This window comes from Pelodiscus sinensis, chromosome 4, assembly GCF_052426305.1.
Source record: "Pelodiscus sinensis isolate ZL-2025 chromosome 4, ASM5242630v1, whole genome shotgun sequence".
Taxonomy (NCBI): Eukaryota; Metazoa; Chordata; order Testudines; family Trionychidae; genus Pelodiscus; species Pelodiscus sinensis.
Genome location: NC_143055.1, coordinates 59605974 through 59631133, shown reverse-complemented (window position 1 = coordinate 59631133; position 25160 = coordinate 59605974). Strand labels below are relative to the sequence as shown.

Below are 25160 nucleotides of genomic sequence, written 5' to 3'. Positions count from 1 at the left end.
AACAGGCTTCCCCATTCAGCTGCTGCTGAAACTGACCAGCAGCTGAATCTGGGAAGCCGGGAGCAGAGCAGCTGGGGTGCTACCGGGTTGGTCTCGTAGCGCTGCCCCTTGGGGCTGCGGGACCAACCCAGCAGCACCCCAGCTGCTCTTGGGGACGCCTGGGGCAGAGCAGCTGGAGTGCTGCCTGGTTGGTCCCATAGCACCAAAGGACGGTGCTGTGGGACCAACCCGGCAGGATCCCAGGTGCTCTGCCCCAGGGGTCCCCAATTCAGCTGCTGCTGAAACAGATTAGCGGCTGATTCCAGGAAGCCCGGGGCAGAGCTGCTACGGGACCAACCCGGCAGCACCCCAGCTGGTTTGCCCCAGGTGTCGAGATTCAGCCGCTGCTGAAACTGACCAGCAGCGTCAGTTTCAACAGCAGGCTGAATCCAGACGCCTGGGGCAGAGCAGCTGGGGTGCTGCGGGGTTGGTCTTGTAGCGCTGCCCCTCCGCGCTGCGGGACCAACCCGGCAGCACTCCAGCTGCTCTGCCCCAGGCATCCCCAAGAGCAGCTGGGTTGCTGCCGGGTTGGTCCCGCAGCCCCGAGGGGCAGCTCTACGGGACCAACCGGGCAGTACCCCAGCTGCTCTGTCCCAGGCATCCCCAAGAGCAGCTGGAGTGCTGCTGGGTTGGTGCCGTAGCGCCACCCCTCGGCGCTGCGGGACCAACCCGGCAGCATCCCAGCTGCTCTATTGCAGGCATCCCCGATTCAGCTGCTGCTGAAGCTGACCAGCAGTGGCTGAATCAGGGACGCCTGGGGCAGAGCCGGACTATCGTAAGGGGGGGCTATGAGGGGCCTGGGGTGGCATTCCCTCCCACCCCACTCCAGACCCCTCATAGCCCCCCCTTCTGATAGTCCAGCATATCTGATAATCCGGCACCCCCTGGGTCCTAAAGGTGCCAGATTATCGGAAGTTTACTGTACTGCTTTCTACACCTGATAGAGATCCTCTTGGATATAGTGGGACAGATCCTTAGCTGATATGTTTTCAGTAGAGTTGTTCCAATTAATACCAGATGAGGATCTTGCACATTGTGTCAACACTGACAACTCCCTCCTCCAGCTTCCTTTTTCTCATATGATTAGAAACTGATTTTCTAGGTCATCTTTTGTGAAATCAGTTTTGAGGTAATGCAAATAACACAGCGCTGCATGATTATATTGGCATATGGGAAATTTATGATAGTTCCATGTAAGATGAAATGTATGAACCTGGTGACCCTATTATTTATGATTCTCAGAACAGCTCAGAAGGGAGGTAGAAATTTTTGTTTGCTCTTTACATAACTGGAGTGGTTTTCTTTTTTTGTTTTTTTTCAGGTCTTGTTGGAACTGCTGCTAACTGAACTGTGTCCTGAGCTAAGAATTCATTCAGAGCAGCTTAAAGCTGCTCATGTTTGAATCTGCACAAGTGAACCACTAAAGAAATGTCTGTGTAAAAATAGACATGAACCTTATCTTCCTCTTTTCCACAGAGGGCTGAGGACTATTAAGTATTTTTTAGTTTTCTTTCTCCAGTTTTATGTGAAGTAAACAGACTTGAAAAGATCTGATGCTGTAGTAGGGTAGAAGAACAATGCTGTATAATTGCCAGTTTTATTTAAATTGTTATATTTGAATACTTTTGGTTTAAGATACAGACTGAAATATAAATGTTAATATAAGTTGTAAGACTCTAGAAAATATTTTAAACGTTTATGATAAATGAAGTTTTGCTTAATAGTGGTAAATTAATTAATGTTGTACAGTTAATTTCCTCGTTGAGGATTTGAATACTCCTTTATTCTTGTGTATTGAAGAGCCCTGTTGTGCAATATTTCATGTAAAGTTATTGTGGAAATTTTATCTATTTTATTTTTACCAAAGACTTACCATAATTTGAAGCATTTGTAAGCAATAAATACAAAATTGGATTATGGTATTTAATGATAATTAGTAGTTAGTGGATGAGTTTGAATCATTCCTTGCAGAGAGAATATTTTCACCATACTATATAGTCTGTCCAACAGGTCACATGAATGAGTGTGTCATAATGGAATGCATCTGATCAATCACTAATTAGAAATTGCTTACTGCCTTGATTTGCTGACATTCAAAGCACTCTTATTGCACTCTGACATTATTCAGGATTGCTGTGTTTAAATGCACATAACTTTTAAATCTAGTCCTGATTTTATGCAAGGGAAGTAAAACAAATACATCTTTGTGTAGTGCTTTTTCATTCATGTGTAAAAACATGTAAATGGTTGTAATGAACACATGAACAGCTGAATACCATCAAATGTTTGTAGGTAACAATCATTACTTTCTTTTACACTAAGTCAATATAACTGTGGTATCTTTGAGAGAGAGCAACTGGCTTACAATTTAGACGGACTACAGTTAAGTTTTGAAACCAACACCCATATACTACTGTGAAGTTTATTGTAACAGCAAGATTTCTCTGATAATACAGCTTTCAGTTTCCTATTCCACAGCATAGCTTAAAGAGCTACCTACATTCTGTTGGAGATGGAAAGCTATATAATTAAAAACTTGAGAATATGTAACCAGAATACAGCAATAGGCAAATCTCACAGGGGAGAAAGTGATACAGTAGAAGGTACAGTATAATGTGGCTGCTCCATGGTGTAACCTATGGCTACTTTTTCTGACAGTTGAGATGTCAGTTCGTATTAATAGCAATAGCTAAGGCTCCAATATGGATAAGGATTAAGACAGATAGTTATAGTCTAGAACCGTGGTCACCAACCCATCGATCATGATCGAATGGTCGATCGTGAGGCTTTCGGGGGACCCACCCCCTCACTGGCCCCCACCCCCAAGATGAACACTGCTCTGATGCCACCTCCAGGGACAACGGAGGTAGTGCGGCCTTCCGGCGGGGTAAGAGGGAGTTCTGCAGCTGCGCGCCAGGTCCCAGAAGTGTGCGGGCTGCTCTTCCTTCCCCCTCCCGCAAAAGCCAGCACGGTATCTAAAACACCAGTCCGTCGTGTGCTGCGGACTTTGTTCCCCTGCTGCCTTCCTGCATGCGAGGAAGGGGGTCGGGGTCCGGGACTGCGTCGGCTCCCGCTGCTCAGGCGGTGCTCACTGCCGTGGGGAGTGGAGGAGCAAGGGCACATGCTGCCCAAGCGGTTGGGGCTGGCGCAGGCCAGGACTCCCCCTCTCTCCGGCGCAGGAAGGCAGCAGGAGAATAAAGTCCCCAGCACACTGGCTCCAGGTGCTCGGGCAGTGCACGCTGCCGTGGGGAGCGGAGGAGCAAGGCGCAGAACTCCCCCTCTCAGGAAGGCAGCAGGGAAATAAAGTCTCCAGCATGCCGGCTCCAGCTGGCGTGGTCCGGGACTCCACCTCCCCCTGTTCCCACCCCGTGCAGGAAGGCATCAGGCACGCAACAGACCAGTGTTTCAGGTACCGTGCTGCGATTTGGGGGAGCAGCCTGCACATTTCCTGGGCCTTGGCGCACAGCTGCAGGATCCCCAGGTATCAGTCCCTGTCCCCTCTTCCCACCCAGACCCCCACAAGTACCCTGCCCCAGCACTGGCACCCTGTCCCCTGCCCCCACTAGCACAGTTAGGGCCACATTAGTGAGGTTTGAGGGGTTGTGTCTTTGTATCTGACTTGTGTGGCCCTGACTGACTTTTCTGTGTGTGTCAGTGACCTCAACTCAAAACAGGTTCCCCGCCCCTCTCATAAATAAAGACAGTGCTGAAATCTTTTGTGTTTGACATATTTTATTTAAAAATGAAGCCTGGCCAACAAGCCCCCAGTTGGGGCCAAGCCCTCATCTGTCCACAGCATCATGACATTCCTGTACCCCACACCCTGACCCCAAATCTGAGCCTACCATATACTGGAACCCTCTGTCCTGAGCCTCTCTCATCCCCAAACTCCTGCACCCCCACATCCTCAGTCTTCTGCCACAACACACTTGCACCATTCACACACTGCAAATCTGTGTCCTGAGCCCATCATTCTCCCAACCTCCCCGCTCTGAGCCCCTCACACTCTCCAACCCAAACACCTGCATCTTCACATCCACAAACCTGTGGCTTGCTCAGCACCCCAACACTCCACCTGAGCCCAACATTCCCCAGCCTGGAGCCCCCTCCCTCAGTCCGCATCCCCTTCTCCACATCCTCCTGCATCCAAATTCCCTCCCAGAGCTTGCACCTCTCACCCTTTCCCACCCCAGAGCCTGCACCTCCTATCTCAACACAGTGAGGCTACACTGCAGGAGTTTTTCTGGCAAACACACTCTTTTGGCAGCCCCTGTATTCCTCGTTCCACAAGGAATGAGGGGGCTTCCAAAAGGGGGTTTTCTGACATTTGGCCCAGTCTAGATGGGCCATATGTTGGAAAAATTTCTTCCAACAGAAGGATCGAATAAAAGCGGCAGTGTAGCCCTACCCTGAGAGTGTATAAGGGTTGGGGATAGTAAGTGATGGAGAGAAGGGGAACAGAGAGGGCAGGGTCTCAAAGAAGGGGTGGGGTCATGGGGTAGATCTTGGCTTGTCCTGACATTTAAAAAGTGATCTTGGGTGTAAAAAGGTTGGAGACCACTAGTCTAGAAATATATATACACATTACCATTTCACTAGTATAAATGTAGATTTTTTTTTCTAGAATTAGTTTCTATAAACAGGGTTTCCCAATACTGAAAGTTAGTTTACAGTATAGACCATACCAAGTATCTATCATTTATGTCTGTTTCCAACCTTATTCTGCTACCATCTAAGAGCTGTTTTTGAGAAAGTTATTCCATTTCAGAGATATGGGAGAGTGCAAAGTATACAGGAAAAAGTTTTAAATGTGAAAGAAGCACACACCTTTAATTATGACTCCACTACAAAATACTTTATTTAAATGTATGATAACTTGTAAATAGAATGAATATGAAAAAGGACACTATTTTTAAGAACAAGCATTTCAGAAATCTTAAGATTTTGCTGACCCTGAAGATCTTTAATATTTGTAAGTAAAGAAAATTGACATTAAGAATGATTTCTTTTAACAAGTTGATTTTAGTTCAATTTTAGCAGAGTTGAAGAAAGATATACAGGTGAGTTGTGTCAATAAAGTGCCCAGTTCATTTCTGTAAAATGAAAAAAGGAAGATAATCTGCCTCTACAATGTATATGTAAAGTAAGAGTTATGAACAAAAAATCACTGTCAGCAAAATGGTCTATGTTCTAATCAACAAATACTACATAATTATCATGATTTATAAAAAGCTGAAAAACAAATAAATAGGTGATTATCTACCTAACTGCTCTAGGTAAATATGGCCTACTATGTGAAACAGCATTGGAAACAGCTGAGACTTGGCTAAATGTGAAATGTTCTAAATTCTCCCATGATTAGCTGCCAATTCAAGGTCAGAAGCTACATCAGGATCCAGAAGGCATGCCTTTGAAAACAAACAGAATAGTAAGTTATATTTTACAAACAAAACTGGAATCTTAGTTTGTATTGTGCACTAAAAATGTAACAACTTAAAAAAAAGGCCCAGTATTATCAAAATTGTTTGAGAATCAGTTTACTAAATACTAAAGCAAACTTTAACCTTTACACCCCTTTTTCTAACTTTAAGTCAACAAAACTGGTGTGCTATTTGTAACAGATGCACTCAAGCTGAAGAATATTTGAAGAATCTAGACAAAAGCCACATCTCCCAAGTAACTTGGTATGACTTGTGTGGATACCCAGCAATAGAAGTAAATCAGTTTGCAGGTAGTTTTCTGATTCCTGTTCATTTTCCCCTCAGCACAATGATCTGTTCATATAACCTCTGTGATTCCTTTCCTCTCTCCTCTGCAAAATGGAATGGGCCAAATTTGAACCTGGTTTACAGGTAAAGTAACTTTGGTTATCTTAAGTGCATATGGTAAAACAGGCAAATTGGGTTTTGATATGTTTCACTATAAAGGGAGGGAACTATATAATTAAATTACCAAATGGTTTCCAACCATAAAGCTAAAAGACACAAATGATGCTGGTCACTGTTCCCAGGGGAATACATGCTGCAAAAAGCTGCTGTTGGGATATAGGGTCTTTTACTTCTAGGTCACTAGCTCAAATCTGCTGTAAGCTACTAATGACTGAAAGTTGTTACTACCTGATGGCTCTTTGGTGTGAAATGAAGTGCGAGAATGGATGCCCATCTTTTCATTTGGCACCCTTGTTGGCTCTCTGAACAGAGATGGAATGGGCTGAGTATGCAAGGAGTCAAATACTTTTTCACTTGAAGTGGTCACTCTAGAACAGGCGTGAAACAATGAGGGTCAGTGTGAGGAAAGCTTGCACTGATCCTGCCCTGACGAACCTATTCTATGGAAAGACAGTGACCATGCTTTAAAACTGCTTGTCCAGCACTTTTCACTACATTCTTTAAACTTTAGGTTTCTGGGGGTTTTTTTTGTTTGTTTGTTTTTTTTACAGTGTAGCTACTTCACAGTGAAGAAAATAATTGAAAGACTATCACCACCTGTTCTGCAATCCCATTGACTTCAATGGAATCCTCTGAGCAAGAAGCCACACTGATGTTCATTTTGTTAGTAATTTAACTCCGGCAAAGTTCTCACTTATTTGGGTTTTACAAACTAGACACAGGTAGTCCTATTCTTGGCCCAAAATTTGATTTGCCCTCTAACACAATCAGACTGTAAACCATTTAGAGACATGGATTGTGTCTTCCTGTGTGTTTGTACAGTCCCTACCTGTGCACAACCACATTCTCATTCTGACTGTCACACTAACGCTATACTAATATATCCATTTGAAAAAACATACTTCACAATTTTTTTAAAAGGGCATTTTTTGTATTTAAGACTTACAGTGTGTTCTCTGTGCAGCAGCACTTGGCTAGTCAACACTAGCCCCACAGCTAAGCTTATATCGGTGACACAGCACAGATAAGTGGAGAAAAAAAGAAGTTGATACTTGAAAAGATCATAATAGAAAATGCTGGGATTTAAAGGCATAAAGGTTTGCAAATAAGCAAATAAGTTATGTGTTTGAATTGAAGAGGAAAGTATAAACAATAGAGTAATGAAACCAATGCTATTTAACACTTTATCCACCTTGGAAAAATTGTCATGAAGACTACCAACCCAGTCATAGGTTCTATTCAGCTGCTTTTGTTGTTATAATATTTTGATAGGCAAGTAAAATTAATAATTTGCTTTAGGTTAGTAGAATCTTGCAAGATTGTTTTGAATAATGTGAGGATTTAACTTCAATATTTTTTGAAATGCAGAATATTTTTATGTACTAAATATAGATAGTAAATATTTTTGGAGCCTTTAATGAAACTGTACAGCAAATTTAAGCACTTACATTCAAAATAACATTCATCTTATACTACCTTAGTTAATTGTAGGGCTCCCCAGGCTTACCCTAGAATAATTTTTTTTAGCTGCAACTTGATCTTGTTGTATGCCCAGGCCAAACTGGAGACATCTAGCAAAGTAGAAAGCTGCCATAGCAACCCCTTTGGCTATGTATACAGGAAGGCAATCGGTTATCTTTGCTAACATAGCAATGTTATCATTTTCTGTGACCCTGTTGTAAAATTTACAATATATAAAGATTAGAGGTGAGTATTTCAAACTTCGGTAGAAATCAGCTACATGAACCATCAAGAGGCTGCATCAAAGCATCCACTTTGTGTCTAATTTAGTTAAGTTGGGAATTCTATTGATAATGCTATAAATTTACAGTGTCTCTAGCAAAACAGGTTTTAAATGTATATACTGACTTGAGCAGTGAATGACTCCTATTCTAAGGTACCCTGAGGAAGGGTTGGGGAATGGGGACCCAGTGGCCCCATAGCTCTGGCAGTCCCAGTACTGAAGATCTATAGCCTTGGGGGCTGTGGAGCCATGATGGTTGCAGGACAGCAGGGTCTCAGGGCATTAGAGCTGTAGTAGCCCCAGCACCAGTGTTCCCTGCTGCACAGCTTCACAGGTGATTAATCAGCCCTGCCCAGTTAGTTCCATGCAAGGAGCCCTGAGCCTCTGATTGGGTGGGGCTGATTAATCACCTATGAAGCTGTGCAGCTTAGAGGGAATGCTGACCAGCACCCTGGGTAGTGGAGCCAGATGGCCCCAGGGCAGCAGAGATGTTGTGGCAGGGACTGGCTAGTGGAGCCATCAGCCTCAGGGCAGGAGAGCCTGGAGTCCCATCAGCAGAGGGATGCAATTGACATCCCCTGGAACAGCAAACTCCCTCATTCAGGACTAGTCAAGTTTTGAGGATGCTGGTCCAGGGAGGTTCAACCTGTATATCTCTTTTATATAATAAAGCAAATTGGCGTACAGAAGGTACCTGGAAAGGCACTTGGATAGGAGCAAAGCTGATACTGATGCTTGATGTAACAACTGCTGGCAGTCTTCTGGGCCAAGAACATCTACAGTGCTAGTGAAATGGGATTGCTTTGAGCAAAATGACAATACATTTTCCTTAAGGCTACGTCTACGCTGGCCAGTCTTGTGCAAGAACTTATGCAAATGAGGTGTGGCGATGAATATCTCCGTGCCTCATTTGCATACTTAATGAGCTGCCATTTTGCACAAGGAGCTTTTGCGCAAAAGCCGTTCTGCCTGAAAATAAGTGGCAGAATGGCTCTTGCCCAGGTGCGTTTTTTTGCGCAAGAAGGCCAGTGTAGACGTAGCCTCAGACGTTATGTGGTTATATCATATTACTGCTTCTTTGTGAAAAAATGACTACAGCTAACAAGATGCATCCTTTAGTTGTTAGAATAACCTGCTGAACCACAATAATTAAAGAACAAAGTCTAACTCAAGGGTGGGAAACCTTTTTTTGGGTCGGGGGGCCACTGACCTACAGAAAAATCAGTTGGGGGCTGCACACAAGTAAGAAGCAAAAAACAAAAACAAAAAAGTGGCCCCTGACTGAGAAGGAGAGAGAGTCCCCACATTCCCCTCATATCAAAGCCTGGGGGGCTCAGCCTAGTAGATTGTGTGTTCCAGCCTCAAGGTGGGACAGTAGAGAAGCTGGAGCACCAGTGCAGGATCCCCAATGCTGGGGAGGACCCTGAGCCTTGAGGGCCAGATCCAGGCAAGCTGAGGGCTGCATCTGACCCCCGGGCATGAGGTTCCCCACCTCTGCTCTAACTTATTGATATAGCCAGTGAATAGCTACCATTCAATTCACACTCCGTGTGAAAGAATGGGAGCCTAGGCTGAGGGCCAGAGTGATTTCTGGTTCAATGGTGAATAAAAATAGGAGGTTGTTTGGTTAACCATCTCAATTTGTTGACTGTCAGAACTTGATCTTGAAATCCAAATCTTGAAATTCTGCCACTTCTAGTTCAATGCAATTCTTCTCAGCAGCATTACGTTTGTTCTTCGTTCCTTAGACCCCTTATAGCATCATTATTAATAGATGCAATTTACCATTTGAAGGATGAGTTTTGTATATAATTTGGAAAATCACTTTTTCTGTCTCTTTCCTTCAGAAGCTGAATGATCTTACTAATGGGTTGAATCGGTAATGTAAAATTTTGCTAGCAAATATTCTATTTGGGGGTTTTATAATGGAACAATTGGTTACACAGAAATTGTAAAACGGAGGCCAATATAATTCTCCTCTCTGTATGTTCTGGATTTCACCCATTGTGTAAATGAAACAGAAATCAGTTACATTGAACCTTCAGCTCAACCAGAATGTATTATTGAAGAATGACTTGGCAAATTCTTTGGTTGTATCATATTTATGTAGAGAAGCAAAGCAGTATTTCTGATCTGGGAACACATTGTAATGGTGTACTGCAGGGCTACTCAACACGTGGGCCATGGGCCATGTGCAGCCTGCAGCCTATTTGTTTGCAGCCCGTGGTGCAGTTTGTGTTTAGGGGCTCAACATATGGTCCACAGGTGGGATCCTTTGACCGTAGCCTCTGCTGGGAACACGCTTCACAATGGCGAGGTGTCTCCCAGACGGGGTGAGCACTAAAAGACGCAATCATATGGGCTAGCTGGAACAGACGGGTACAAGGTGTTGGCGTTTCTAGCCCCCAGGGAGGAGGTGCCGGGAGCACTGGGGCATTGTGGAAGTGCTTTGTATTCATTCCTGGTAGTGTGAAAGAAGCTATTTGCATGTATATTAGCATGTATATGCAATTACACTTAAGTTGCAGCCCTCTGCATGTGCTGTGAGTATCATTGTGGCCCCCCGGGCTTCCAAATTTGAGTAGCCCTGGTGTACTGTAAAGTACTACTACTTGAAACCTTAAAAGGTGTATCAGCAGTGAGAATCATAGCAACTCTTAAGATTACCTACCCTTGGGGAAGTATGAGACAACAAAATGCTGTCTGCAAAAGAGATGTGAATGAGGAGATTGAGGGGAAGTAGAATAGATCTGCTAACCAATAAAAAAAAAAAAAAGCAGAATGGTGGGTACAGATAACATAACCACCTCTAAAGAAACCTAATTGAGAATGACCAGAAGGTCAGGGGGCAGTTTTCTTTCTCTGTTCCCAGAAGAAATCTCTAAAGTTGGGAGCCATGCACGGTTGAGAAGTAAATGGATGGCTACCTAGGCAATAGTGAGAACTCTGTTAGGGAGATGAGGATCATTTTAATATTCTGACAGATTTTGGCCAGCTGGAAACTAGAAATGGAGAACAGCACTTGTCTTTTTTGTGGATAGAAACAAGAAGAATCAAACCCTTATCAAAACACATCAGAAGCTCAAAAGAAAGTTAACTTAGAATGGGGAGAGCGGAGGGAGGGAGTTGATTTCAAGTCATTTGTTTGTATATCTCTCTATATATGAATCTATTTCCAGGCATGTCATATGTATTTTGGTAAATATAGAAGATAACTGCAAGTTATGAGAAATGACTGATTAAATCACAGAGCAGGCCTCTCTTTTTCATTGTTCTACTCATCCACTGCATGAAGCTTTGGCAGTAGTGAGACAAGATATACAGGCAGTCCCCGGGTTACGTACAAGATAGGGACTGTAGGTTTGTTCTTAAGTTGAATCTGTATGTAAGTCAGAACTGGCGTCAGCCGTTGCTGAAACTGATCGGTTTCAACCGCGGCTGAATCTGAACGGCAGTTTTGACTTACATACAGATTCAACTTAAGAAACCCAGGCGTCCCCAAGTCAGCTGCTGCTGAAACTGATCAGGGCTGATTCCAGGAAGCCTGGAGCAGAGCAACTCTGCCTCGGGCTTCCTGTAGTCAGCGCTGGTCAGTTTCAGCAGCGGCTGACTTGGGGACGCCTGGGGCAGAGCAGCTGGGGTGCTGCTGGGTTGCTCCAGTAGCACAGCTCCTCGGCGCTACTCGAGCAACCCAGCAGCACCCCAGCTGCTCTGCCCCAGGCGTCCTGATTCAGCCGCTGCTGAAACTGACCAGCAGCGGCTGAATCAGGACGCCTTGGGCAGAGCAGCTGGGGTGCTGCCGGGTTGGTCCGGAGTGGCGCTGCGGGACCAACCCGGCAGCCCCCAGCTGCTCTACCCCAGGGGTAGGCAAGAAAAGCCTGGTCTGCTGGGGGGGGGGGCACTAGCTGCACCCCCCCAGCAGACCAGGGAGATGGGGATGGCGGGACCGCCCAAGTCCTCCACGGCATTGCTCCGTCTCCCTGGTCTGCTGACCTGGGAGACGCGGAGCAAAGCTGCAGAGCACGCGGGCAGTGGGACAGTCCAGGCGCGCCGCGGCTGTCCTACTGCTGGCGTGCTCCGAGGCTTTGCTCCCCGTCTTCCTGCAGACCAGGGAGACGGGGAGCAAAGCTGCGGAGCACGCCCGCAGGGGGACGGCCCGGGCGCGCTTGAGCTGTCCCCTGCGGGCGTGCTCCAAGGCTTTGCTCCCCGTCTCCCTGGTCTGCAGGGAGACAGGGAGGAAAGCCTTGGAGCACGCCCGCAGCTGGACAGCCCAGGCGCGCCGCGGCTGTCCCACTGCGGGCGTGCTCCGAGGCTTTGCTCCCCATCTCCCTGGTCTGCTGGTCGGGAGACAGGGAACAAAGCCGCGGAGCACGCCCGCAGGGGGACAGCTCAAGCGCGCCCGGGCTGTCCCGCTGCGGGCGTGCTCCTAAGGCTTTGCTCCCCGTCCCACTGGTCTGCAGGGAGACGGGGAGCACCTTTTCTCGCCCCGGAGGACGGGGGCGCATCTCGGCGTCCCGCCGCTCCTGTCCTCCGGGGCGAGAAAAGCCCCGTTCGTAACTGCGGATCCGACATAAGTCGGATCCGCGTAACTCGGGGACTGCCTGTAGAGTTGACATAGCCTGAATTGTTTTTTACATTTCATCCTACATTATTTACATTATATTCTAGGGATCAGACACAGGGTATAGGCCCTTGTCCCATCCTTTATATACCTGAATTAAAATGTATTCAAATAAGCTTCGAGAAAAGGACATAATTTTCAATGTATGTTTGTTTTGATATTTAATCTCAATTTCTTCTCCAGTGATTATTTCTGCTTCCGTGTGATCCAGGAGGACAGAGTTAAACTGTATAATGGAAGGCTTCGTAATAATTAGGGTTTCGATTTTATCTAAATTCTGCCATTTGCTTTTTAAAGATTGAGTATGGCAGTTAAATCTGATATATTTCCAACAGGAGATTACTTTGATTGGCATGAGTTTGAACTTGATCTAAAAAGAATTATTTATATCTTTACCATCTATGATCCTATGTCAAGAATTCCAATAACTTTAACTAAAATTAATTCACCTTCTGGCAAATGCAGCAGCTTTTGTATAAAATTTTCTTTTGTAGTAATATTCCACAAGATGGCCTTGAGCATAGACATTTCCACGTTCTGCTGCTTCCTTCAGGCACTCCAAAGCAGCCTTTGTATTTTGACGTATGCCTTGTCCATAAAGATACATAACACCAAGTATACCCTGTGACTCCAAACTTCCATTGCCACAAGCTTCTGAATGCCAAAAAAATGCCTACAGAATAGGCACAAAATTCTTACTTAAATTTGTTTCCTTTTCTCATGCAGTCCTATGCCCTGCCACTACAGTTGGTCATTTCTTAAACATATGAAGAACTATAAATCTTAATTCCACTTCATATAATATTGATTCTTAAATTTTAGATTAAGATTTTTTTTCTGTATATTTTATTTTTATATATAAATAAATACACACACATCCCCCCCCAGTGTGGGCCTAAATAGGTAAAAAAGTCTACAGGTATTAGGGCATATAAAAAAGCTACAAAGTCCCTTTCTAGAACTTTTTACAGATCCAAAAATGGATCTGGACATAATATCATGATAAGGACAAGGCAGAAATTGGCATTACCTTTTTCAGATCTTTTGGATTTGATGTAGAATAAAACATTCCCAGAGTAGTTTGAGCCTTTACGCTTGCTTTTGGATTCCCATGGTCTGCAGCAATAACCCACAGCCTAAAAAAATAGGGAAGAAGTATAAGTTACATTAGAACATAGTGTCTAATAAATCATAGAGAAATGAGATCAAGTTACCTTTCAGCTTCTTTATCTGAATGCGTAACACCACATCCTTCGAAATAAGCTCTGCCAAGATTGTATGCAGCAGCATATTTTAAATGTCTTGCTTTATGGGAGTTAGAGTTGATGATTATTTTCATGTACTCGATTCCTTTTTCCTTTGAGAGAAACAGATTTTAATCATAATTTCAGAAGGTAAAAAGAACAAAAAGTTTCTAGGTAAAGTAAGTTACATATTACACACAAAGAACTTTTTAGTTTGAAAACACCCTAAATGTTTTAAAAAATATGATCAGTTAAGATACTGTAAAAAGCATAATTCTTACATTTTAAGTATTTTCATTTTTTAAAAAACCCTCATTTTAGTAAAACTATTTTTATGAAAAAGTTGAACTTGTCTGAACAGATATCATGTGGGGCGTCAGTTTTATGACACATTCCTTGCTCGAGTTTTCCTTGTACCCACTGCAGAACGTCATTCAAAATCAGTTTGCTCAACTCAAAAAGATTAACAATATTCCAGTTATTTTATTAAATTAAATCCATTCTTTATATATACAGTAAGCCTCATGTGCTTTCCAAAGACATAGTCTCTTTCTTCAATTAAAAGGGCTAGTACATTGAGTTGCAAATGTATTCAAACAATTCACTTTAAAGAAAAAGCTTTTATGAAGAAATGTTTAACTTGGACCATTTCCCCAATTTATTAATGGGCCTCTGCCTACATGGAACAAATTGCAAGACTGGGGCCTCACTTTGATAATTCTTGTACTGATTGGTTTAAATTTGTAAAATCTGTTAAATATGGAAAGTTATGTAACAGTCTATCTAGTAAAGTTAGAAGAAAAACTAAATATAGATAGCTGTATAATGACTTACTGGATCTTCTTTGGTCCCCAATCCATCATAATACATTACACCCAGCTGATAGAGAGCCTGAAAATCGGTCTCCTTGATTTTTTCAAATTGTGTAAGTGCTTCTTCATACCATCCCTGAATAAGACAACGAGCAATCAAGTGGTTCATAATAATGTATATAACAAGTTAATTCTTCAGCAAGAATTAAACTAGAGTGTTTGCTCGGTGAATATAAGAAAATTTAGTTAGCACTAGAAAGGAACAAAGTATTTTATATGGTTAAAAATGTCACACTGAAAGTCATTTTAGCAATTGGAACAGGTAAGATCAACATCGGAAAATACTGAATCAGAAGGAAACACTTAGGACTGCCACCAAATTTTGTTACTGTATGTGGGTGCATATATACAAAACCAAAAACTGGATATGTATCACTATGCCACATTGCATGTTGCCCCAAAGATGCCACTATTTGTAATGCGAGAAGCTAGTGACACAGCAGCAGAAACAGGAAAAATACATAGCAGTGCGGTGTGCCAGGAAGAAGCTGGACTGTGAGGGTAGCCTGTTTAAAAAACAGCTCCTGTCGCTCTGCACTGTTGCCTCTGATAAAAAGGCAGCAGCACAGAGTGGCAACAGCCCCTGTCCAGGGGTAGGGTTGAGCTACCAGACCTGGTACGAGCCAGAACTGAGTTGGGCTACCTGCCTTCCTGGCTCCTAATACGCTTCAAATGCAGAGCTGCAGCAGGAGTAGGTCCTGGACCCGGTGCAAGCCAGGAATGAGCCGGGCTGCTGGCCAGACTGCTAAAAAAAATTACTGGTGGGGGCAGGGGAGGGAAATGTATGTAGTTTATAACATGAATCTATAAGCTTTTGCTTATCGGTTAATCAACTACAACCCCAATACTCACTCCTCATGCCTGCAGTTGACCTCCTTTATTTGCTTCCAGTAAAACCAAAGTTTCTAGGCTATGTCTACACTCAGAAGGTTTGTCAACAAAAGTGCTGTCAACATGCAAAAAAGACTCCAAAAGTGAAAAATGGTCAGACTGCTTTTTCTGCCTCCTATTGTCTATATTTCAGTCACATTGGTAGCGCACTGTCGGCACAGCAGTGTGGGTAACCATCCCATAGTGCAGTGTTGTGGGAAAGCAGGGCTTCTTGGGAGTCCCTACAAGTTCTTCCACAGCATTCTCAGATACTAGGAGCATTATCACAAGTACCACTGTGAGCTCTTCATGCTGAGGAATGTCAAAGCAACACAGCAGTCTCTCCAGTCCTTCCCCTGCAGCAGCAGTCTGCCTGCTGCTATGTTCCTAGCAGGACAGAACAGGAGCAATCCAATTATTTGTTATTTGTTCCCTAAATGGAGCAGCTCTCTCAGCTGTCAGAAACTTCCCAGAGCTTTGCAAGGGGAGGGCTTGTACCTGCAAGGCAGCAGAAATCACAAAACACTGAGCAGAACCATCAGGTCAGGTATTGTGGGATACTGGCAGAAGCCAGTTCTCTCAACAAACAGCAAAGCCCACACTGGTTCTTTGTCGACAATAAATTGAGGGGAAAAGACATAAGTCTCTCACAAGGGTGGAAGTCTTTTTGGCAGCAAAACTTGGTGTTTTTCCCAACAAAAGTCACATTGAAGTATAAAACACCCTCAGTGTTTTGTTGTCAAAAGGCAGTTTTTGGCAACAAAACGTGCCAGTATAGACAAGGCTCTAGTTTCCACTATATTTTCACAGCAGAATATCTAATGCATGTTACTTCTCCAACACTAGAAACACACTTTTGTCAGTGTAGACACAGAATCCTGTTTGTGGCTTTCTTAAAAGTTCAAGCAGCAACTTTTACAATATTTGCTACTTCAGTAACTCAGGAAGAAAACTGTTTTTAAATATTCAGTAAAACAATTACATCTTCCACTCTTCAGCTGGCCACAGAAAGAGAGGAACTGAGGTGAATGCAGAGCCATATTCTTTTACATAACCTTATACTGAACACTGAGTTTTACAAAACAGCACTCACATAGCTCTCAGCTTTAAAAGAGATTTCTGAATTTTGCAGCTGCAGGAGGTGCCATGACCATCAATGACATTATGCAAAGACCACTTCAAAGATGTATTAGCATGTGTCTAAGTATGAAGATCTGGTTAGGACTACACTTCCATACACAACATGGATATATAAGCTCCATTTAGACAAGAATATAGTTAGACCTCCTTAAACCAGGACTTTCTGGTTCAGCAACATCCATAGTCTGACATGACCACAAATGTTCCTGAACCAGAGAGCCCTGGAGCAGTGAGATCTGGCAGCAATGTGGCTGGGAGCCCTATGACAGGGTGGGCAGCAGTGTGGCCAGGAACCCAACAGTGGGGTGTGGGGGGGGGGGGGGGCTGCAGCTGAGGAATACCAGCCCAGGAAGCAACAGGGCACTCTAAACCTGGGGCACCCCAGATGGGCTGGCAGCAGCAGGGGTCAGCAGTGGCAGCCATGGAGCCCTGGCCAGGGAGCCCTGGCCAGGCTGGCAGCAGGGGAAGCTAGGGCCAGGGCTTTTAAGCCTGGTGAGAGCAGCCAGAGCTGGGTCTGGTGCTGAAGCCCAAGTCCCACGGCAGCAGGGCCAGAGCCCAGGTCAAAAGGAGCTGGCAGCAGGGTGAGACAGTGGGCTGGGAGGCCAGTGGCAAGGGACCACCCTGGTCTGGGAAATTCCCTTGTTCAGGACCAGTCAGGTCCCAAGCGTGCCGGACTAGAGAGGTCCAACCTGTAGTCTTATAGTCAACTAGATGGACTAAACTTGCTTCCACTGAAGTCAGTAAATGTGTTGCCACTCACTTTAGTGAGAACAGGCTCAATAATTCTGCTTTCATCGGTGCAGTCATCAGGTCTTCTGGCAATGGTTATAGTCAGAAGCACTGAATTCAATTTTTCATATTTGACAATATTTGAAATAATACTGTATCTGTAATTTTATCCTTCTTTCTCCTTTTCCACTTTGCACCTCCTCCTTCCTCTGGCTCTCATTCTCTCTCAGGGAACAATGTTTCCCACAGTTGCTTGTTCCATAACTGTTTGAATCAGATTTTTTTATATTGTACTTATTACACTTTGGGCATGTCTTCATTACCCGCAGGATTGACAGGCAGCAATTGATCCAGGGGAGGTTGTTTTATTATGTCTGATACTGATGCGATAAATTGACCGCTGAGCATTCTCCTGTCAACTCTGGTACTCCATTTAATGGAAAGCATGGGTGGAGTCGATGGGAGAGTATTATCTGTCAAGTTACCATGGTGAAGATACTGTGGTAAACAGATCTTAAGTACGTCAACTTCAGCTACTTTATTCACATAGCTAAAGTTGCATAACTTAGACCAACAGCCCAATGTAGTGCAGACTAAGTCTTAGAATGTATCTTCTTTTGTAACATTTTCGAATGTTACCTCTTTTCCCATGAGTAAATTGTACTGGAAAGTGTCATGTTTTATAAAATTTTCTAAAAAATAAATAGTAAAGTACAACCTCTTCAAAGTACAGCTGCCCTTGTAGAAAATATGCCAGAGGATCTCCATCTATGATCCTCTTCGCCAACAGCTCCTCTGCCCTTGTAAACAAAGCGGTATGGCTATAGTTCCCTGCTAAAAACAGATATACACGTGTCTAAACACAACAAACAGAATATTGTAAGCACACTATTACACTTAAATTGTAATAGTTCTCTTTTTTACCCTGACAGACATAATTAAGATGTTTCCTTTTTGTTGTATGCTCCATAGACTTAGCTAAAACAGATCAATGTTTCATAATAGAAGAAAGAATCTATAATAAAGATAACTGAACCTTTATGGAACAGTCTACTTTTCCACAAAAATGCTATATGTATTCGTGTGATGGGGACCTGATCTCAGTTGGTGGAAAACCATAATACAAATAACAAATTCCCTTATACAGTAAAACTCCAATTGTCTGACATCCAGTGATCCGGCACTCCTGATAGTCCAGCACCAACTGGAACCCAGAAGTGCTACAGCCAGCTGGATAATTGGAGCTGCCCAGAGGCAGCAGTGGAGAGGGGGCGAGAGGCAGGCAGCTGTTTAACGCAGGCGGGCGGGAGGAGCAGAGGGGGCGTGGCGAGGGGCGAACTCTCTGCTGTGTTGCAGGGAGGCGGTGGAAGCCCCATGCAGCCGGCTTGCAAGCGGGGAAACTCAGCTGCCGGCTTGTAAGCGGCGGTGGTGGAGAGGGGGGCGAGAGGCAGGCAGTGTTCCCCGCCCGCCCGCCCGCCTTAAACAGCTGCCTTCCTCTTGCCCCCTCTCCGCCACTGCCACTTGCGAGCCAGCTGTGCGGGGCTTCCACCGCCTCCCTGCAATACAGTGGAGGGTTCGCCCCTCGCCATGCTGTTCCCCGCCAACCTTCCCCCCCTCCACGCAGTGCGGGTCCCGGGAGACCCCTCACGGCACCCCGCAGGAGTACCTCCCGATACTCCGGCATATCCGATAATCCGGCACCCCCTGGGTCCCAAGGGTGCCAGATTATCAGAAGTCTACTGTACAAAGATTATCTGCCATGTAAACATGAATTGCTAATGTTTGGAATCAATTAAGATCTAAGCTAAACAGAAGATATCAGTCAATTTACAGATGATTAAAAACTCCATTCGAAACTGACAGCCAAATCAGGAAATATCATTTTAAACCCTGATCTTTCAATCTGGTGCATGGGGCTCCACGTAGGCACAATAGTACATCTACTTTAAGTTAAGGATGCAAAAGACTAGTCAACTAGTCGACTATCTGATAAGCATTTGCTTATCAGATAGTATTTTGACTAGTTGATATTCCCCCCCGCCACTTTTCTGCCTCTATAAAATAGAAGCAGCAAAGGTGGGGGGAAGGGGAGGGGGAGGAGGTGTACTTCAAGCTGTGCATCAGCTGCCCATTTAAAATGCTGCCTGTATGCCTTTCAAAGGGGCAGCAGTGGAGCCCAAGATCAACTGGGAACTCCCCAGCTGATCCTGGGCTTCCCGCGGCATTTCCCCAGAACCCGGGATGTGCTGGGGACTCTCAGCTGATGCCAGGCTCCCCGTGGCAGCAAAACCCCAGCTGATCCTGGGACTCCCCAGCTGATCCCAGGTTCTGGGGAAATGCTGCTGGGAGCCTGGAGTCAGCTGAGGAGTCCTCAGCTGACCCCGAGTTCCAGTGAAGTGTTGCGTGGAACCCGGGGCCCTAGCGGCATGCAGTACAGCATGGAGCCTGGGGTCAGCGGGGAACTCAGTCCCCCACTGACCCTGGGCTCCATGGCTTTGAAATGCACCAGAGCCCCCACTGGGGATTCTTGTGCATTTCAAAGCAAACACCCACGTGCAGCCTTGAGTCAGTGGGACTTCCCACTGGCCCCGGGCTATATGCAGAGTTCCGCATTCCTCCTTTAAAATGTAAAAGAGTCCCAGTAGGGGCTCTTGTACATTTCAAAGGAGGAATGTGGAAGTGCCTATTGACTAGTGTATGGAAATTCCATTGACTAGTCGACTAGTCAATTAACCGCATTATAACATCCTTACTTTAAATATGTTGCAGGAGATGGGCCTTACAGAGACTAAGAAAGAGAAAAGGAAGGAGAGACATTGTTTCATATGCTAGGGCATGAGGTACCTAAGTGATTGACCTGATTTAGGTGCTAACTCCAGAAGAAAAGCTGGTGAACCCAAGCAGAGGGAAGTGCATATGTTTGGCCTCCAGTCAGTTGCACCAGGTCTACTGCATAGACGTGTATATCCCCTTCTCCAAAGTTCTCTTCTGGCTATCTTATGTTACTCCCCATTCAGCTAGCTGGCTTTTGAAATTGCTTCTGTAAGGGCCTAACTCTCTCAATATATTTATAGGATGCCTAGCTCAAGGCTCAAAATTCCTCAGGGACACACTGCATACGGGGCTAAGCACTGCAATGCCTAAGTATCCTTGAGGATCTGAGCCAAAGTCACTCTGAAAATGAGACTCCAAGGCTAGATTTTCAAAGGTATTGATGTGCTTCAAGATACAGATATGTCCCTAAGTGGGCTTTTCAGAGCCTAGCAAGTTACACATTAAAATCCTATTTAATTAAGTGTCCATCTTCTTGGGCACTTTGAAAATCTCACTAGGTGAATATCTGTACCTTCATAGCCTAAATACCTTTGAAAATTTGATCCTCTGACTCTTAAGTTTGTTAGGCTTTTTTTGAAAATTTTACCCTAGATCTCCCAAGGTTTGCCACTGACTTGCTATATGATCTTAAGTCACTTCATTTCTATGCAAGTCTGTGTCGAATATGGGAGTGATGATAACATCAGGATTATTTTGAGACTGTGCTTAAAAAGCATTTTAAATTTGTCAGGTGAAAGGAGTTATATAAGTGCAAAGAATTATTTTTATTAATAAAATCTCAGTTATGATACTCTCAATGCCTTTTTATGACTTTCCCAACTGAGTAAGATCTTTTTCTGATTATAGTAAAATTTTGTGAACAAGCTGAGCTTTTAATCAAGTACATCATACTTTACTAATTTTAATGGTGAAATCTTTATTTCTGACAACAGAAAATGGAAGAATCAGTAGAATCAGAAACAGGAGGGGAACAGTAAAGAATTACAGGCAGCCAGGGGAGCTAAGTTAACATGCTTATAAATGGAAAGAAGAGAGACTACATTGAACTGGAGCAGGAAAAAAGGGGAGGGGGGAGAAATTAGAAGATCATACAATGAAAAAATGGCTATTCCTCTTGAATATTTTGTCCCATTTATCTGCTTCCAGAACCTTCATATTTTCTGCAAGCATTTCAAGTAAAAAGGGAGAACAAACTCACCCCAATACTGCCAAGCTAAAAGTCTTCATAAATTGCTGGGCCTGCTTAAGTGTACGAGACTGGCTTAAAAATCATCAGACTTTAAAAAGCAATACACTCTGTGTTTTTTTTATTTGATGTATTGCTTCTGATCCAGAAGGCAACAATCAGTTCAGGTTAGCGCACATTTTTCCCAGCAATCATGAGGTCTATACAAGCATGCAACTAAGTGGTTTTTAACCACAAAAGCTTATACCCAAATAAATCTTTCAGACAGGTAGCCAAGTTAGTCTGTAACAAGAAAAACTTAAAAAACAACAAATAGTCTGGTAGCACTTTAAAGACTAACAAAACATGTAGATGGTATCACGAGCTTTCGTGGGTACAGCCCACTTCTTCAGATGACTGGTCTGACACTCCAGTCATCTGAAGAAGTGGGCTGTGCCCACGAAAACTCATGATACCAGCTACATATTTTGTTAGTCTTTAAAGTGCTACCAGACTATTTGTTGTTTATTAAGTTTTTCCAAATAAATCTGTTAATCTTTAAGGTGCCACAGGATAAGGGCTTCAGGAAAGGTTATGCAGACAGTCAAACTGCCACTGCTTGACATGGCAATCTACCTTCTTTAATGTCATGTACCAAGAATGACTTTGTGCTTCAGTGAATATTATCACTGATTTCTGTTTTACTTCAGTCAACACTAATCTCTATGGGTGCCTCTACACTGCACCCAGAGCTCAAAATAAACTACGCAATGTGTGCTACACAAATTGCGTAGCTTATTTCAAATTACTTTCAAAATAGAGCGCTATTCTGAAACAGCCCTTATTCCTCGTGGAACAAGGCTTACAGGGATGTCAGAATAGTGAGCCCGTCATATTTCAAAATAACGGGCTTGCTCAAAAGATACAAAATAGCTATTTTGTGATACTTCCAGTATCTCGAAATAGCTCCGCAGTGTAGATGTAGCCCAAGACAATAAATGTTCCTTGTCAAGGCTAAATCCCCAGTCTGGCACGATAAGTGCAGAAGTGGGGGCCCACAAAAGCAACCCCAAAACCTTCTTTCCAGGCTTTGGTATAAAGCTTTCCCCCAAAATCTTAAAAACCTAGATTTTGGGGATAAAAGTCCACTGCCACCACCCAAGTAATGGTTAGAAAACCAGGTAAGAGATCACTTGGGAAATCTCAGCCCTAAAGTAAAACCAGGACACACAAAAATTAACCAATACCAGGTTAATAATAAAAGTTCTCTCTTTTTTTTTTATCACCACAATACTCCTGTTACAAGCATAATGACTAGATGGAAAAGTCACCAATTAATATACTAATGGGGAACACCGAGGGGCCAAAAGCTTAGTTATAAAGGAGAGAAAACCCCATTTTTAAATGCACAGACATCAGCTTCCCAAACCATAAAACAATAAAACGTAACGGATTTATCTAAATTTCACCCTACCTACAGATAGTGAAGAGTCTTTTCTTGGAGAGAGAGACATGTCTGTCTCCCTCAGTATCTGGAGAGAAACTGCTCAGGGAAAAACCAAAAATTCATTTGTCCCAGTTTGAAATTCCTATCTGCATTTCTATTGGCTGCCTGCTACCTGGTTAGGTATAGGGACATAGTTAACCCCTTAGTCCCCAGGCTGCTGGCTAATCCTCATGGTCATGACATTCCTCATCACTGTGGCTGTGTCTACACTGGCGCAATCTCGCGCAAAAGCGGCCGCTCTTGTGCAAAATCTTGCAGCCTGTCTACAGTGGCCACGTGTTCTTGCGCAAGTAAACTGACGTTCTAATGTATAAAATCAGGGCTTCTTGCGCCAGAACTCTAACACTCCCGCTCAGGAATAAGCCCTCTTGCGCAAGAGCTCTTCCAGAAAAGGCCAGTGTAGACAGGCAACATGAATTTCTTACACAAGAAAGCCCTATGGTTAAAATGGCCATCAGAGCTTTCTTGTGCAAGAGAGCGTCTACACTTGCATGGATGCTCTTGCGCAAAAGCACATCTCTTGCGCAAAAGCACATGCTAGTGTCAACGCTCTCTTCTGGAAGAGTTTTTGCAGAAGAACTCTTCAACAAAAGAGTTTTTGCGCAAGAACGTGCCAGTGTAGACGTAGCCACACATATGTAATAAAATCAAGGTGAAATCACCAATGTAGTTGTGCTGCTCTGCATTTCAGTGAAGATCCTATTACACCAAAAGGAGAGCCTATCCCATGGGTGTAATTAATCAAAATCCAAATGTCGCTTCTGCTGAGGTAACTCATTCACTAAAAGGGCAATGCCTTGGGCAGAAGGGGCAGGACGGGGGAAGCCATTCCCCCCATGAAAACCACTTAGACCATGCATTCTGGCAGCAATTTAAAGGCCCCGGAGTTCCAGCTGCTGCCACTCCTGCAGTACTGGCAACAGGTGGGAGCCCTGGGCCCTTTTTAATTGCTAAGCCCCAGGGCAGGTGCCCTCTTTCCCCTGGTCAGCAGACCCACTCAGCCCAGGGCAGTGGGGCACTGGCATTCAGTATGGAGCTGACAATTCCAGCTCTCTGCCCCAGGGTAGTGCAGCTCCAGCAGTCAACCCTGCAAGTGGCTAACAGCTCAGCATGTCAGCCCCCAGCCATGTCCCATTTAAGTTGGTGCACATGCTAGTGGTGAGTATATGCACCACTGGCAGGAGGACAGCATGGACATGAACAGTCAATTTAATTACTGAAATAGCTGTTGTGAGATAGATGTAAGCTAGGGATGTAAATGAATAGTCAAGTCAACTACTTGACTAATCACTTTCCTCTGCCCCTTCCTGTCTCTATATCAGAGGTAGAGGTGGGGGGGGGGCTAGCTTAAAAGCCAGTTACTCCCAGCAGTGTTTCTGGGGTGCTACAGCGTCGGTGGGGGGCAGGGGAGGTTGTCATGAAGCAGCCTCTGTTGGCAGCAGGCCCAGGCTTTCTGCAGGCAGAGGCTGCTGCTGCAAAGTAGCCCCTGTCTAGAAGCCTGGGCTGGCCATGGGCAGAGGCTGCTCTGGCAGCAGCCCCTATCCATGGGGGGCTGCAGAGGATGCTGGACTTGGTGCAAGCTGGGACTGAGCCGGGATTGCCCAGTTCCAGCTGTGCTGAGTCCAGGACCTAACCGCACTGTGCCTATGTAGTTTAAATGTAGTAAGAGCCTGTCTGTCTGTGCACCCAGCTCTCACTACATTTAAACTACAGAGTCCAAGCGGGGGTAGGTCCTGGACTCAGCATGAGCTGGCCTTCCCTTATCCTCTAATCATGTAGTTGATAAAAATGTTATTTACTACACTATTTAACAGTGGCATGTCCCTGCATCCGCTGACCATGAGAGAGTGCGGGTGTCTCCAAGCGCAGCCCTCGCCCTGAGCGCCCTTGTGGCCAATGGGAGCTGTGGGGCCAGTAGCTACAGGCAACCGCTTAGGAGCTGCTGGCAGAGGGGGTGCCTCAAGTAAGTGCCCCTCTTCCCCCTGCACCCCATGCCCTGCCGTAGCGTGCACCCCTCCCTACAGTGCACCTCTACCCCCACCCCCTCTCCAGGGCCTGCACCCAGCACCCCAATTCCCTCCCAGAGCCTTAGGCAGGCGCGGGGCTGTTGTGGAGGGGCGCGGCTCTGGGCACCAGCCCCACCACGGCTACACACCTGGCTGCCGGCGCGAACGGGGGCTGCAGGCGTCCCTCCCCGTCCCCTTCCCTGGCTGCTTGCTCAGCTCGGGGCGGCTCCCGGGCCGGGCGATGCTCTGCAGGACGGTCTCCGAGCTGCGCGGCCGGGGCAGCGCCTCGCTGCTCAGCTTCATCTCGCCCCCGGTCCCGCTGCCCGGGCAGAGCTGGGCCGGGCTGTACCCCCGCGGCCGAGCACGGCGCTGCGCGCTAGGACCCCTCGAAGCCCGCGGGATGTCGCGCGCGACTCCCTGTGTCCGCCGCGGGGACCCATCCGGCCGCCCACCACCCTCGCGCCTCGCCCTGACTCCGCCCGCTCTCCGTTGCCAGGTAA

General features: G+C 45.2%; 2 protein-coding genes and 1 long non-coding RNA gene across 14 annotated transcripts in view; 2 read left to right on the top strand and 1 right to left on the bottom strand.

Annotated features, from left to right (window-relative positions):
* The window catches only part of SNX25 (sorting nexin 25), a 143078-nt gene extending 141117 nt beyond the window's left edge, over nt 1-1961 (top strand). For all 4 annotated transcript variants that reach the window (XR_012904267.2, XM_089777893.1, XM_075930317.2 and 1 more), the window contains one exon: nt 1361-1961. Coding sequence is in view for 3 of the 4 variants with exons in the window: in XM_089777893.1 (XP_089634019.1) it covers nt 1361-1441 (81 nt within the window). In the remaining variant the exon portion in view is untranslated. The remainder of the gene's footprint in view (nt 1-1360) is intronic.
* Nucleotides 1962-4879: 2918 nt separating this feature from the next.
* LRP2BP (LRP2 binding protein) lies at nt 4880-25150 on the bottom strand. 9 transcript variants are annotated; one of them, XR_012904268.2, is made up of 9 exons: nt 24810-25103; nt 17866-17981; nt 14371-14484; nt 13507-13649; nt 13323-13428; nt 12742-12965; nt 7435-7600; nt 5303-5447; nt 4880-5132 (listed from the first exon to the last, which is right to left on the bottom strand). XR_012904268.2 is itself a non-coding variant. In XM_075930327.2 (8 exons), exons 1-8 carry the CDS (start codon nt 24961-24963, stop codon nt 5382-5384), a joined length of 1089 nt encoding a protein of 362 aa, XP_075786442.2. In that variant the 5' UTR covers nt 24964-25150; the 3' UTR covers nt 5204-5381. The 9 variants fall into 9 exon arrangements, 5 of the variants coding, with proteins under 5 accessions (XP_075786442.2, XP_075786444.2, XP_075786446.2 ...); XR_012904270.2 differs by lacking the exon at nt 7435-7600 and adding an exon at nt 6156-6295; XR_012904269.2 differs by lacking the exon at nt 4880-5132 and adding an exon at nt 6156-6295 and having other exon boundaries at nt 5204-5447.
* Nucleotides 5445-6684, top strand: LOC149524515 (uncharacterized). Its single transcript, XR_016349415.1, has 2 exons — nt 5445-5891; nt 6479-6684. It is a non-coding gene; the product is annotated as an uncharacterized LOC149524515 (long non-coding RNA).
* Nucleotides 25151-25160: the final 10 nt, after the last annotated feature.